Raw genomic sequence first — 14,333 nt, forward strand, 5'->3', positions numbered from 1 at the left:
TCTTGTACAGAACTGTTGGTTTTTTTTCACTTAAGTTTGTTTGCTTACCAGCTTTCTGTTTACCCAAAATTACAGAACAAAGGCTTGTAATTATTTTTATTTAAAGCAAAATGTAAGTTGAAATTCACCTAACACTTATCTAAGGATTTTAAAATAAAACTGAGAATATGTTGGTTAAAGTGGTCCTTTTCTTTCTTTTTCATGTGCTAATGGCAGAACACGTGAGGGAAAACGGCCTATAATATGACTATATTTTTGTTTGCTTGTTTTTATTTTTTCCTAGAAGAGGTTTTGAAAACTTCTGTACATTTTATTCTTGCTGATATACTTCTATTTCTAACAGCCTCCAAATAAAAAAATCAATTTACATGTATTTTTTCATGAATTAACAATTAGTTTATGGATTATTCGACATTCTGCCTCAGCTTTGCAGTTGTGAATTCTGCAGGCATGTTCTGAGAAGGGGTTTTATTTACAATTTTTTTTGAGTTTAGCTCATCTGGCTTAGCTTCCACTATGAAGAAATATAAAATGTTCTCTTATGATAACTTAGAATGAATAAACATTTTCAGTACTTTTGTGCTTCTTCTGTTGTATCGCTTTTCAGTAAGTGAACATAATCACAACTTTTCAAACTCCCTGTGAAGAAAAATTTTCATACTTGCAGAAGTTTATTTTTCCTGGGATTCTTACTTCTTCCAAGTCTAATGAAGTAACAGATTATAAGCTAAGATACATTAAGATACACACTATGGGCTTTTTTATTTGCTTTCTTAATGTTAACTAATTGATTAGTCTCACACTACCATGGTAAAACTGATGCCTTCCAAGTGACTCTGATGAAAGGCCTGATGATGCATTTCATGGAGTTTTGTTTGCAATAGGTTTCATCTCTTATCTCCCACTTCCCCAAAAAATGCCATTAGTTGTCATAGATCAGGAAGTGCACTGAGTTCTGATCCCAGATGGTTATGTACACACATAATTGTTAATTTTAGCCTAGGATCTGTGTAAAAGGCAGAACCATTCAGGAAAAAGGGTTAGGGTCCAGGAGTGTTCCCTCAAGTGAGCTGAAGGGCCTTTCCCTACTTTTCCTTCTGTCCGGTAACTCTTGTGTTATCTGCAAAGGCCCTATTTCTGCTCAAGGAGTATGTGTGTGCCCCTGGAACCAGGTTAGGGAATTAGGAGACAGGTAAATTCCTCCAGACTAAGAAGGGCCTACAACTTGCAGTGAGGGCTTGAGTATATTTACAAGAAAAAGAGCATTCCCATTTTTCCATAGCTGGATGTATTCTTGGTTTTGGTAATCCTGAATTAGAGCTACATTTGAGTGCTTTTGCTGTGTATTGAATGCACAGCTTTCACTGCATCCATCATGCTGGATTGGCCCTTGGAAGTTTTGCTGCTACTTTTCTGGATTGTGATGGAAGCATTAGCAGGAACTATTTGCTTGGGGCAAATCTGGGAGTTTTCATACATATGTGGAAACCTAAGATCCACAAACAAGGTTTGCAAAATAACTGCATGGGTTGAGTTTGGACTTTGAAGGACTCGTGTGTCTGATTTAAATTCCTCAAACTGAAAACAATACATCAGCACCAGCAGCTTTCCCTTGCACAGATTCCCTCTTCTTTCCCAAGCCTGATTAGTTCCCCCGTGTGTGTATTGCATTTTCACCATCCCCTTTGTCCAGGGGGGAAGTCCAGGGTTGCAAAACCAGGTTATTTCCTTCAGAGGATTGCTGACCCCACCACATGTGCTTATCACAGGGATGTCATCACATGACTTCTGGCTTTGAAATTATTTTTTCACATCCATTCTCATTTAGACACCTGCAGAATATCAGCTGATATGTTTTTGAATGTACTGGGTACTGGAATTGGGGTTTCATAATACTGACCAATTTTAGCATCTTTTCTCAACACTGAGCACTTTCATGAAAGTTTGTAATAATTTTTAAATTATTTTTTCATTCAAAAATTAGTGTGGCTTTATTACTTCCCTACATTCAAGTGATTTGCTTCATTCTTTGCTCAGAGAACATCCTTTCCATATATTTTATGAAATACAACATGAAGAATTTGATTAATGAAAATTACTCCCTGAAATGATTTATAATTAAAACTCCCAAAGTAACCCTTCCTAAATTATTTCCTATCTCTGTTAAGGAAAAAGAAACATGAAATTCTTTTGAGAACTCTGCTTTTAAATACTAGCAAACAAGGGTAAAGCATTTTAAAGTGTGAGCATTTTGTAATAAGGTAGTTTTTTCTCAGTCAAATGGCTTGAAGAGTGGGTATTGTAACTGTTCCTTTTTAGACTGCTACTGACATTTCTACTTTTCTTCATCCTTTTTTTTTTTTTTTTTTTTTTGGTCTCTTTTGTTGTTACTCTTGTTAGAGTTCACCAGAATAAAGTGTGTTACTTTAAGGGCAAATAATTTCATAGATCTGCAGTAAGATACAGCTGTATAAGCACTCCCTGCCCATCACCAAGGATGTGGAAGCAGCTAAAGTGTAACTTCCGAACCAGCCGTGGCACTGCAGGATCAGCGATGGGGAAGTGTGCTTAGGAAAGTTAGCACAAAGTTTCACAAGCATTTACTCCTGCATCTGCATGCCACTCCAGTAGTATGATGGATTAGGCTGTAGTCGAATGCTGGACAAATCTAGGATTATATTTTTGTTCAAATTTGCAGTGGATAGTAAAACGTGCCATATTTCCTCTGGGTTTCTGTAAGACTGCCCAGTAAAAATCTAACCTGTCAAAAATACTTAATAGATTGGGATTGCAGAATGAGGTTACCCTGGAGCAGCACGATCCACGCCGGAAAAATCCCCCCTCTGTTAGGGGCTTCTGTGTCCTCGGCGACAGCAGTGAAATGGTAGCAGGCACACAGGGGCAAGGGCAGAAAAAATAGTACTATCCCTAGCTTCTTCATTTTCTTCTCTGGAAAACGTGATTAGGTCAGCATTCCTGAGAAAGGTAAAGTACTTTTTGACTTTTGAGTACAGAAACGGTGCACGATGGCACTGTCCCCAGAGGCTGATTAAAGCTCACTGGGTCTTCGGAGAAAATGATGTGCAGCTGCCATACACCCACAGGTCTAACTTACTTTTACTGCAACCTTCAGTTCCTCTCTCCCCGTGTTTATCCACTTTATTTGGATGAAAGGTGAGGAGGAAGAGGAGGAGGTGCTCTTTCAGCTGGAGGCAGTTCAGCAGCCATCAAGGAGGGCTGCTTTTGCGGGGGTGCTCCTTTGGCAGGTTCTGGGGGAAGAAGGAAACCCTGTTTGGGTAACCGGAGCCGCTGCTCAGGTTCCATCTGCTCCGCTCGCCTCTTCTGACTTTATTTGGAGGGAAAACGTGAGCAAATATTATCAGGTAAATGTTTATTTGAAGTGAAAATAAACAAACAAAACCAACAAACCCCGGCGTTTCCGTGAGCTTTCCCTTGTGAAGACTGCTGACTTGCAGCCACCGAGCCGGTCCCCCCTTCCCTAGCCAGGCCCCTTCGTGCTTCCCCGGGACGCGTTGCCAGGGGCGCGGCTGCGGCCGGGAGCGGCTCCGGGGCTGGCGGGGCAGCGGCGCGGCGGAACCGCGGTAACCGAGGGACGGGGCGAGGCAGAAAGGGCCGAGGGGGTTGGTTTGGTTTGGTTTGGTCAGGGCTTGGGTTTTTTTGGCAGTACCCCTATTACGGAATAAAGCCCGGACTTTGGAAACATACCTCCTTCCTACCCCAATTCTGTCGGTGTTGGTGTAGCGCCTGACAGAGGCTGGCTGTAACCCCCCTTACCAAGTCATCTTTGCAACATTCAACTTAATCTCGCCTTTAAACACCTCTCCCCCAGCCCCAGGAAAACAAACAAACAAACAAACACCCCCCCCCCCCAAAGAAAACCAAAAACACCCCAAACCAACCAAAAAACCCCCAACCCCAAATCAGAACTCGTGCAGGTGCAGAGCTGTACCCGGTGGTCCGTGCGTGGTGCGATTGAAGCCCCATGAGCTTCAGCTGATCATTATAGCTTATCTGTACAAGTTCAAGGCCAGAAAGATTTTCCTTACTAAGTGCTGCAGAAGGGAGTAGCTTTCACAGAGCAGGAATTTATAGTTATCTAAGAATTTCTTCTTTGCATCTCTTCCTCCTTTGAAAGCAGTTTGCTGGCTTTGATGTGAATTTAAGGGAGACACTAGAGGATATTCCTTAGAAGGATCAAACCCTTGTGCTAAACATATAATAGGAACCTTGTAACAATTTTATGTTCCAAAGGATAAACAATTTATTTCTGTGAACAATTTATTTAGTTGAACATCAGTTTTGTAATGAAGCTATATTGTTCTGAGACAAAAAATATGGAATTTTTGTAGTCTGTAGTAGAAAAAAACAACTGCCATTATATTAAATACAACTGTTATTATTCAATAACAAACTTTTTCTAGCGCTGCTTAGTGACAGAGTTGACAGCAACCTGCTCCACATTTTAACCAACCAGAAGTCAAATAATTTGTGAGTGTTGATTTTGAGACTCAAAAACATGCTAGAAATTACACGTTTATAAAATGGAAGTTACAACTGCTAAATCAAACTGCAGCACTAATCAATTTTTAATTGTGTATATACCAATATACTCAAGTATTTATTAAATATTTTCATTTTGTTGACTGTGAAGTATAGTAAGCATTGTAGGAAAATTGCAGCTGTTGGCATTCCATGATGGTCTGTTTTTTAAACCTACCATTTAAGTAGTTCTGTCACAGAAGTTATTTAACTCTACTTAGCACTGATAAAGTAAAAACAGTAGAATGAATTGTTTGCACAAATCCCTGCATAAGCACTTAATTTTGTCTTAGCAATTACCCTTTTTATTGTTTAGGGAATAAACACAGCGGCTCCTTGTTAATCATTTTTGGAAAAGCTGTGAGAGAAAGTGTCAGGGGAGTTCCAAATTCCTTAATTTGTCCACACAGACAAAGGATGAAGTCAACCAGAAAGCATGTTAAGTAATGTTTGGAGTAGGTGATGTATCTCTCTAATTGCCTTCAGATGACTGCTGTCTTTCATCGCATGAAGTGCATTTATTATATTTAGATGCAAAGTCACCTTATCCTAAGAGAAAAACAAAAGATGGAAATGCTTTGATTGCTTCTTATAGTAGTAGCAGTGGGTACTAAAATTTTGCTTGTAATGAAGATTTCATTTGGGCCCATTAATCAAGCTTGAAATTGGCCTCTTTGAGGCCAATGAACAGCAGGGGTGATTTTTATCTTTTCAGTAATACCTTTCAGTGATTACTGCAAAGGGAGGAGGATAGAGATGAGCAGCACCCTTCTGAAAGGAATTTAGAAAACTTCTTTGGTAATATATTTGAGCTGCTGAGAACACCTAAGTTAGTTTTACATGTTTCTGGAACATTACACTAATGCAGAAAAACTCCACAGGCAAGTAATAATAACAAAAGAAAGTACTACAAGCAGTGAGTTGTGCCTAGTCACAAGAAGGAATAAGCAAGGGGAAATAGGACTTTACTGAGTGGATAGTGATCAAAAGTATGTGAGTGTTTCTGGCACTTTATAATGCACAAGAGCAAGTGACAGAACTGAAATAGTTGTGAAATATTCCTTGCAAATTTTGATTTGTGTTAATCAATACATTTTGAGATCTCTGATAGGCAAATTGGGCAAAGAAGACTCAAAATATACATACAAGATGGTTAATTTGTGAATTCTTTTTATCCCACCCCCTGAAGTGATTCCAGTCAGGGAGTTGACCTATTCCAGCTAACTAGTTACAGGACAAGAGGATAGAGTCTTTAGCTTCACCAGGGGAGGATTTAAGTTGGGCATTAGGAGGAATTCCTTTGCAGAAAGGATGGTTAGACATTGGAATGGACTGCCCAGGGAGGTGGTGGAGTCACTGTCCCTGGAGGTGTTTAAGGAAACACTGTGCGTGACACTCTGTGCCATGATCTGTTTGACATGGTGGTGTTTGGTCATAGGTTTGACTTGATGTCCTCAGAAGTCCTTTAAAACCTCATTGGTTATGTGTGATTATTTTAGTCTGTTTTTGTATGTGTTAACAAAATCTGAATCACTGTGGAACAGTGTCTGAACCTTCCTATGCTTGTTGCTGTGTGTAGCTGTTGTACTTTTCTGAGATGATGTGCATGCTGGCTGGCTGGCTGGCTGCAGCTACCCAGAAAAATCTGAAGCAGCCAAGTGTGAACATTTTTCAACTAGCCATTCTTGCAGGTATTTCATGCTGGATGTCATCTTCCTTCTGGTTGCAACTACTACTGCTACTACTACCACCAATAATAATAATAATAATAATAATAATAATAATAATAATAAACAACTCTGCTGCTACATTGTATTTTTGGAAGTTATAATAAAAGTTTTATGCATGTATACACACTCATGAATATTCATTGTCTTAAAAAACATTGCAGATTTGGGAAATCTCATTTTGATTTCAGAATATGAAAATTTATGACACTGGGATTTATGAAAACCATTGAACAGCCCACTGAGTCCAACCACTGTACCAAGTCCTATATAAACATGAAGGTAAAAAGGGTCCACTGATTACCTTAATATCTGAGAGCGAAAAAAAGACGTATTTCAGTTAAGATAGATCCTGTGTTATTGCTCAGATCCTTTTAGAATATATCAGTATAGAAGAGATGCAGGACAAATGGAGAAGTGAAATAAAAACTTGAAGCACCTGAAAAGCAGTGGCAAAGGAAGCAATCACTGCATGAAGGCTGCCTGTGTAGCTGAACTGATGAATATACCCTGGACAAGTCAACTTGAAGGTGCCTGTTTTGGTTAGATGTGTGCTTGAATATTGTGGAGAAGATCAGAGCTCATAGGCTACTGGAGAAACTTTCCTGTGGTGTTCTGCTTTCACGCCCAACTTTGCTGATAGTAACATATGATACAATTTAGTAAAGCATACCAGTGAAAAAATAATGTAATGTGTCATCATATTACTAATCTATTTCATTTTCAACATTTTTTCTCCTCCTCCCCCCATTTGCTCTGTAGAAACTAAGGAAGAATGAAGTCAACAAAGGTTCATGAGTCATCATTTTTAGTATGTCAACCCCAATGTCTATAGGTGCTTTGTGAATGGGAAGAAAAAAATCCCTGCCCTGAGTACAGTCTATGGCAGGGCATTGACAAGTCACACAGGGTGGTGAGGAGGTTTTAAATGCCTACTGGGGGCTTTCTGTTTCAAAAAAAAGTTATTTTAAAATTATATGCTTTGGGAAAGGGGTCTGGGCTGTGTGCAGGCAATGGCAGTGGTAGTGGCATTTGGCAGCACTGAAATAGGAAATACAACAGGAAATAAAAGAGAAGCTGCCAAAAGCAGAATGGGAGGCAGTGACTTTAACAGTTCGCCGATTTCAAAGTACATGGATAGGTATAAAACTGCTGAACATTGTTGTAGTTTTGTTGTTTCTGAATCAAATGAAGCTTTCCAACTAAAGGCTGGGAGATAATGACAGTTGTTTGGTAAAAAGTCAAAGCAAAAATGGTCAATTATAACAAAAATCTCTTTATATTGTTTATCTTCTAAAGAACAGGTATTACTAATAAAACTGAAGATTCAACTGAAGATATTGCTCTTATGTATTGTAAATATAGTCTTAACTTCTGTTTAGCATATGAAGTTAGATGAAAGCTTTATTTTCTTGCAGATAAGTGGAAAGAGTTAAAAAAATTAATAATGTGAGTGGGAGAAACACCCAAAACCTAGGTTAACTAGAGCTGATGGAGTGTTAATATATTAAAACTTCTTCTGTTTACTTTCTCTAATTCTTTTAACACTTCATTAATTCTATTTTCCTAACAAAAATCAGTATAGCTTACACAAATGCTCATGAAACATTAAAAATCTGATTTTCTTCCACAGACAGAAAAGTGCCACATCTGCATTACAAATTTTATCCCTACCAAATTTTATCCCAGTTAATAGCAATTTAACTGAGTTGTCTGATAGGTCTGATTAAAGATCAGACTTGTGATTTGTTGATGTTAACCCACAGAAACATAGAAAATGATTGATTTGAGAGCATGCATGTTTCCTGCTAAAATATGAAGATAATACCAACTTTCCTAGCAGGGTGCCACCATGATTAGTTTTATATTTACTAAGGCCTGGAGGATGCGGAGCTCTGCCTCTAAGACTGTAGATAAGTCAAACAGTAATTCCCATTGACTTTGGCACCTGGCTTCATTTAAACTTTTTTTAATCCTTCTGGATGTGTAGCTGCATCTTTAAAGTGCTCATCATTTAAAAATCTAATTTGTATGAAAAGCATAGATTTTGGAAGCTTCAGCTCTAAACTGTTACACTGGTTATTACTGCTGAATGGGGGCTTATTTTCTTCAGCTATACTCTGAAATGTATTTATTTCACCAGTTTTGAGATGCAATCCTTCTTTCTGTGAAGTCATAAGTTGTGGTTTTTTAGAGAAGAAAAGGAAAACCTACATTCATGCAGTACTACATAACCATCATACCCAGTGGTACTGTTTGCAATCTCTATTCATGGTTTTGCAGGCCTTGTGTATTACAGAGCGAGAAAAATGCCTTCTACATTAAAGATTCTCATGCGATTGTACATGTGAAACAAGCAGAGTGAAGCAAAAGTAAGACAGAAGCAGTGAGGAGATAGCACACACTTTCCCTCACTCCCTCAGAACAGTGATAAAGTGTGGAGAAAATTAGCAGCCCTTTTATCTCCAAGATTATGTGCTGTCTTCTATGTGGCTCTGAGTTTTCTGCATGCATCAGTCTGGCTTGATGAGAGTAGCAACTCCTTTGTGGAAGAGCACAGCTGAGTGTCTTTGAAGGAGATGAATGCAATTAAACTTGATGGGTCTAATCTAGTGTCAACTAGCACAGGGAGGAAAGATTAAAGAATAGAGCTGGTGATATTATAGCAACTAATCCAAGGTAATTTATCTTCTGCTGCAGTCTAAACTAGTAGTTTTTCCTTATTCCTCAGGGATTTCTCTATATGTTGCATGGTAAATACTTATTTTAATAGATGCTCACATATTTGGAAAGACCTTCAGGTTTTTTTTTTTTATTTGGAATGAGGCTGAATTTGTAATTTATCTCAGCCTGGAAATTGATGCTGATGTAGAAAAGCATGAAGAGAAGATGTCTTTGTCTCCATTGCAATGCCCTTTTCCAAAACCAGTCTTTATCTGGGGGTGTTTTGCATTTTGTAATTCATACCCAAATGTACCAGGATTGCAGTTTTCTTTCAGTCCTGTGGGAGTGCTGATGGTGTTCTCACAGAAATCTCATGTTCAGTTCTCTGCCACATGTGCTTCCAGCATAACCTAAACTTAATTCTGTTCTGAAGAGATTACATTTCATCAGTTTTAGTTACTATTGATTGAAAAAAGAAAAAGTTCTGTCTAATGAAACTCTAACAAGACTTCAAGTCTGAATTTTCACCTTGAAAGACTTAAATAATAAAGGCCAAGAAATCCAGTACATTCCTGCTCTATTTCAGAAGAGCAGAACATCACAAAAAAGGAGAAAACCTACTATAGAGTCTAAAGGGCACAGCTAAAAGGGTTGTACAAGTGGTGTGAAGGAGATTCTACTAGAAAGACAGAGGCAATGCTTGCCATGGAATCAGGACTTGAAAAAGAATGAAAGGTAGTCATTATGGTGATGGCTGGGGATGAGAAAGCATCAGCCGGGAAGCTGAAGTTGTGTCCAAGTGCTGGAGTTCAAAAGGACCTCTAACCTTGAAAGGTTAGAAGTAAAAAAGCAAATGGCAAGCCAAAAAGTGACTTGCAGGAGCAGATACAAGTGTCTGAGTAGGCATGGGCTCTTCAGCCTGGTAGAGGGACTGTGGAGGTGAGATATGATATAAATCTGAAGAATCTTGAGCGGCACAGTGAAGATGGATAGCCATTGCTTTTTCCCAACATTTCTTCTGAATGAAAAATGAGGGGATGTGTGGTATAACTGAAGTCTAAAAAGTGATTCTTTGCATAAGAGACCCCTGAGGACTCTGGATTAAGGTTTATAGAGGTTGAAAGAGTAACTGGATAAGTTTGTAGAAATGGGACCTTTTGAATGTTACTAAATGTATAGGAACTGCTGGAAATAGCCAAAGCTGAAAACAGTGGGAGGTCATGGGATTGTTGGGGGGACTATCTTACTTTAGCACTGGTCTTCGTGGCTGAATTTGGAGATGAAGGTGGTTACTCATAGAAAAGTGACTGTTTAACCTATTTTTCGGTAAGTGTGTGTTACTCTGGGAATAATACTCTGCAACATTTGGAGTGATGCCCTGGAGCAGCTTAATCAAACAAAAAAGCACAGAAGCAAAAATGTTCCAAAAATGTGATGTCTAAAGGTTTTGTATTCATGCTGCCTTCACAGGAATCTCACGATCACGTTCTTTTGGATATTCCCATCACTAGAGAGCAGATGAATCACTATCGAGCTGCAGCTGAAACTGCTCAAAGTGAACTAGCAGCACTTTCAGTGAAGTATGACTGTGCCCAGTCAGAGGTACATCTAAAAATAATTTCAAATCCTTCTCCAAACCTGAGAATATTTTGCGGTCTCCTTATGTAGGGACTAGAAAGCTTGCAGAATGTCCGAAACTTGCTTTTGCTACAGAACTTTTAGGTTTTTGGTTTTAGAATATCTGTGTGATTTTTACTTTGTTTCCTTCTATGATCAAGAAATAATTGTAAGTTTGTATTTGGAAGATTTGAAACAGTGTAGCTTTTTTTTGTCATCTAAGTGCAATATGCTCATATTAAACCTTAAAATTAATTAAATAGTGGTTGTATAAATGTTCAGATAGATTTCCTCGTCTTGCTGGTGAGTTAAGACCTATCTGCTCATCTTTACTCATGTCTCCCTTTTATTCAAGTTATAGCTCCCCAAATGTGCTCTGCTTTCATCACCAGTGAAATTGTGTTTGTGCTAATGAGGTTGATTGTAGCTAGAGAGACTGAAGAACACATGCACATACTTTTTTACTCTTCCTGCTGTGTAGATGGTGTTTCTCAGGAGAGGAGTTATTACAGGATAATTTTTAGAATTGCCTTATTTCCTCAATTATTTTTTTTAACATATAACTGGTTAAAATTCATTTGATTGAGGTCTGCAGTGTGGGGAGTGGTCAGTTTTAAAGTGGAGTAAAGTTTGCCTTTAGAAGACATTAAATGCTTACATTAATTCACATACAGAACTACAGGCATAAGTGTCTGTTGGCTGAGGTTTAATTTGATCAGTTGATCCTGAAGTTACTGCAGAGTTCCCCACATTCAACATTTATCCAGAACTGGTGCCTTAAATTTAAATAAGCCATAAAGAATCTAATGTTCTCATACAAAGAATTTATTACTGGAAATGTTGAATGGCTTTATTGCCAGAACATCTGACTGATTTATAGATTTTTCAAGACAGTGCTTGCAAAAGCATAGTCAAAAAAGCAGCTGTTCATGCTCTTGTTAATAAAGACCTTCATGACCCAGCTGAGGTCAGAGCCTGCTGAGTGCTCTGTAAAACTCATGATATGGGATTATTCTTGCTTTTTCTGCTGTTGGAACTGACCACAAAGACAATGAATAGATGAAAAAATATCACATAGGGAGTTGAACCACAGAGAAATTTTAAGACTATGAACACTCAAAGATACCATAGCTTGGTCCAGCTGCCAAGCAAAGCAGTGCTATTGTTCCTTCAGCTGCTCATTTCCTTCCCCACACTGCCCCACCCCTTGTGCCGGCACAGATGGATGTGTAGTTTTACAGTGCACTGTAGTGTCCATGAAATTGAAAAAGAATTCCTTTCTTTCTGAGTTGCTTTTTAGCCAGATCAGTTTGCAAATCTTCTTTCACCTTGTAGCCATATAAGTGCTTCTTCTAGCACTAAGAGGAGGGTGGAGTATGGAAATAAAGCTTATGAACCCAGGAAAAAGCCAAGCTGCTTTTCTTGAACTCAGTGCTGCTCCAGAGTGTCTGCTAAACCTGCTCTTGCACAGGAAACATAAGCTTATTGAAGGCTGTGCTGCTACTGCAAGGGTGATCCTCCTACCTGATTTCTCAGCCTTAGCCTTTGCTCTGTGATTCTCTTTCTCCTCTGTGAGAGAAAAAGTGAACTATTTTCTGTTGGTTGTTATTTGTTTGTAGGGGAGTCAGACAAACAAAAAAAGGGAAAGGACAGCATGTGTGTCTGGAAAGAGGAGAAGCAGGACCTCCCTTTTCCAAGGCAGCTGCTGTTCTGGTGGCTCACCAGCCTCTCAGATTTCTCTGAGTATCTTGGGTCATACTGAAAACTCCAACAGAGAAGTGAATTTCCCATTGATCTGGATTGCAGTCTAATGTCTTAAATATTTTTACCTTAAAATGCTTGCCACAATTTAGAAGTTCTGTCACTCACCCACCATAAAGCGCAATTCATTTGGCTAAATTATTTGCCTGTTAATTTTATGTGATAGGACAGAAATCCTTCAGATTGCATCTTGTCAGGAAAGATGAAACATGCCTTAACACTTCTTGTGACAAAAAGTCCGCTTTAAATTACTTGTCCCTAATGACAAAAAAATCATATGGAAATTTTGTTTGCTTGATGAGTCTCCCTCTAGTGCAGTGTCCTAGAGAAGCTTCTATCAGAAATAGTTCAATGGAAAACGGTATTTTTAACAAAAAGAGAGAGGAAAATCTACTGAACTCCATGAACTCTTGGAAAGCTTTAACATCATCCCTGTAAGAGGGTGATTTTCCTGCTTCTACCTTTCCTTAAAAGGTTCAGTTGCTATTTCTGTGTAAATACAGCTACATTTAATTGGATTATCATACCCAAAAATAACTATTTGCAAGATGAGGAGAGGGTGCCTGCCACACATTGCTCCAAAAATTTACTTGCCTCTGAATATGCCTCAAGCCACCAAAAGGCTCCACACTCATACAGCAGGATACTTTGCTGTTACAATTCCCTGAAGCTCTAGATTGAGTTGAGCACCAGATTTGGAAGTAGGCAGACAGCAGGCAAAGAAGGGAATTGTGGTGTTAATGACTTTGCTGTACTGAACATACATAGAGACATGAGTTAAGGTTGTGCAGCAGAACTTATTTTAAACTTTTCCAAAATTCTGAATTAAGTAAATAACTTATCTTCCTGTAAGATATAATCTTGAAAAATTGCATTGTGTTACCCAACAGTAGCTTTTGTTTTTGCTAACCTCTTCCATTGTTTTTTCCTAATCATATGAAAGTAAATTTGTATCCCTCTACTCTTTCTTATAGTGATAGAAATGTGTTTCTTGTCACATTACTAAGCTTGTAATGCAGTCATGTTATTTCAGGCTGGGAAAACTATTCTTCATTAATTTTCTCCTTTTCTATCTATAGCTGCTTAAACTCAGGTCGAGCATGATCTCTAAAGAAGCTTCTTTTCAAGAGCTGAAGGCTGAAGCTGAAAGCTATAAGGAAAACAATGCCAGACTGATGTCTCGCCTCCTGTCTTTGCAAACACGAATCCAGGAGATGGAAAAAGAGCTGTGTGTGCTTGCTGCTTCTAAAAGCCAGGCTGAGCTGACAGCTCAGGTGGCATATAAGGAAAATTTGGAGCTGAAGGAGGAGCTTCATGAGAAAAGTGCCAGACTTAAGTAAGAGTCATGTGAGATAAGAAACAATTTTTTTTTGATGGGATGACAGAATGGTACAGTTGTCATTACAGAAAAATAAGTTGGTGGATAGACTTTATTGCAGTTCTGAATTCTGTTACAGTGCCTGAGTGTGTGGAAGGTGTTGAAATTTGAATTTTGAGTTGGTAGTCCATACATATAGGTTTGAATGTTTTGTACTTTGAAGGTGAAATGCATTGAACTTATAAAAGATAATATCCTTTAACTGTACTGTTCTTAGCATAGTGTATCAGAGCACTGATATGTCAGTTCTACATAATTGCTCATGTTTCGTATCTGTAGGATGGAGACTTGTAGCAAAATTGATTGGTATGAAAATACTCAAAACTCTTAAATTTCAAAATCAGTCAGTCCTATTAATAGACAGCTAGACTTTTATAATGGATTTTTCTGCCCATTATCAGATGAATATTTGTGACTCTATCAATATTGTCTAGTCAAGAGCAAGGTGAGTGTTTACCAGAAACCTGTATTTCGCAAATCAGTATTTGGCACAGCTCTGTCAGGTTTTATGCATTAAAAGTGAATAATTAAGTAATTTTAAATCTTAGAGGAAAAACCATTACAATGGTTTTTCAGTGTTTATAACCAGCTGATTTGCCAAAAGCCCTGCCTGGAGAGTGCAGTTT

General features: G+C 38.4%; 1 protein-coding gene across 4 annotated transcripts in view; it reads left to right on the forward strand.

The window, feature by feature from the left end:
* The first annotated feature begins 2,375 nt into the window (after positions 1-2,375).
* The window catches only part of CCDC170 (coiled-coil domain containing 170), a 48,726-nt gene continuing 36,768 nt past the window's right edge, over positions 2,376-14,333 (forward strand). For 2 of the 4 annotated variants that reach the window (XR_014954260.1, XM_085576597.1), the window contains exons 1-3: positions 2,380-3,383; positions 10,422-10,553; positions 13,409-13,665. Coding sequence is in view for 3 of the 4 variants with exons in the window: in XM_085576597.1 (XP_085432723.1) it covers positions 3,168-3,383; positions 10,422-10,553; positions 13,409-13,665 (605 nt within the window). In the remaining variant the exon portion in view is untranslated. Of the gene's footprint in view, positions 3,384-10,421; positions 10,554-13,408; positions 13,666-14,333 lie in introns of all 4 variants that reach the window. The other 2 variants (XM_085576599.1, XM_031504491.3) reach the window with 2 other exon arrangements.

This window comes from Lonchura striata, chromosome 3, assembly GCF_050655825.1.
Source record: "Lonchura striata isolate lonStrDom1 chromosome 3, ASM5065582v1, whole genome shotgun sequence".
In the NCBI taxonomy this organism is placed as follows: Eukaryota; Metazoa; Chordata; class Aves; order Passeriformes; family Estrildidae; genus Lonchura; species Lonchura striata.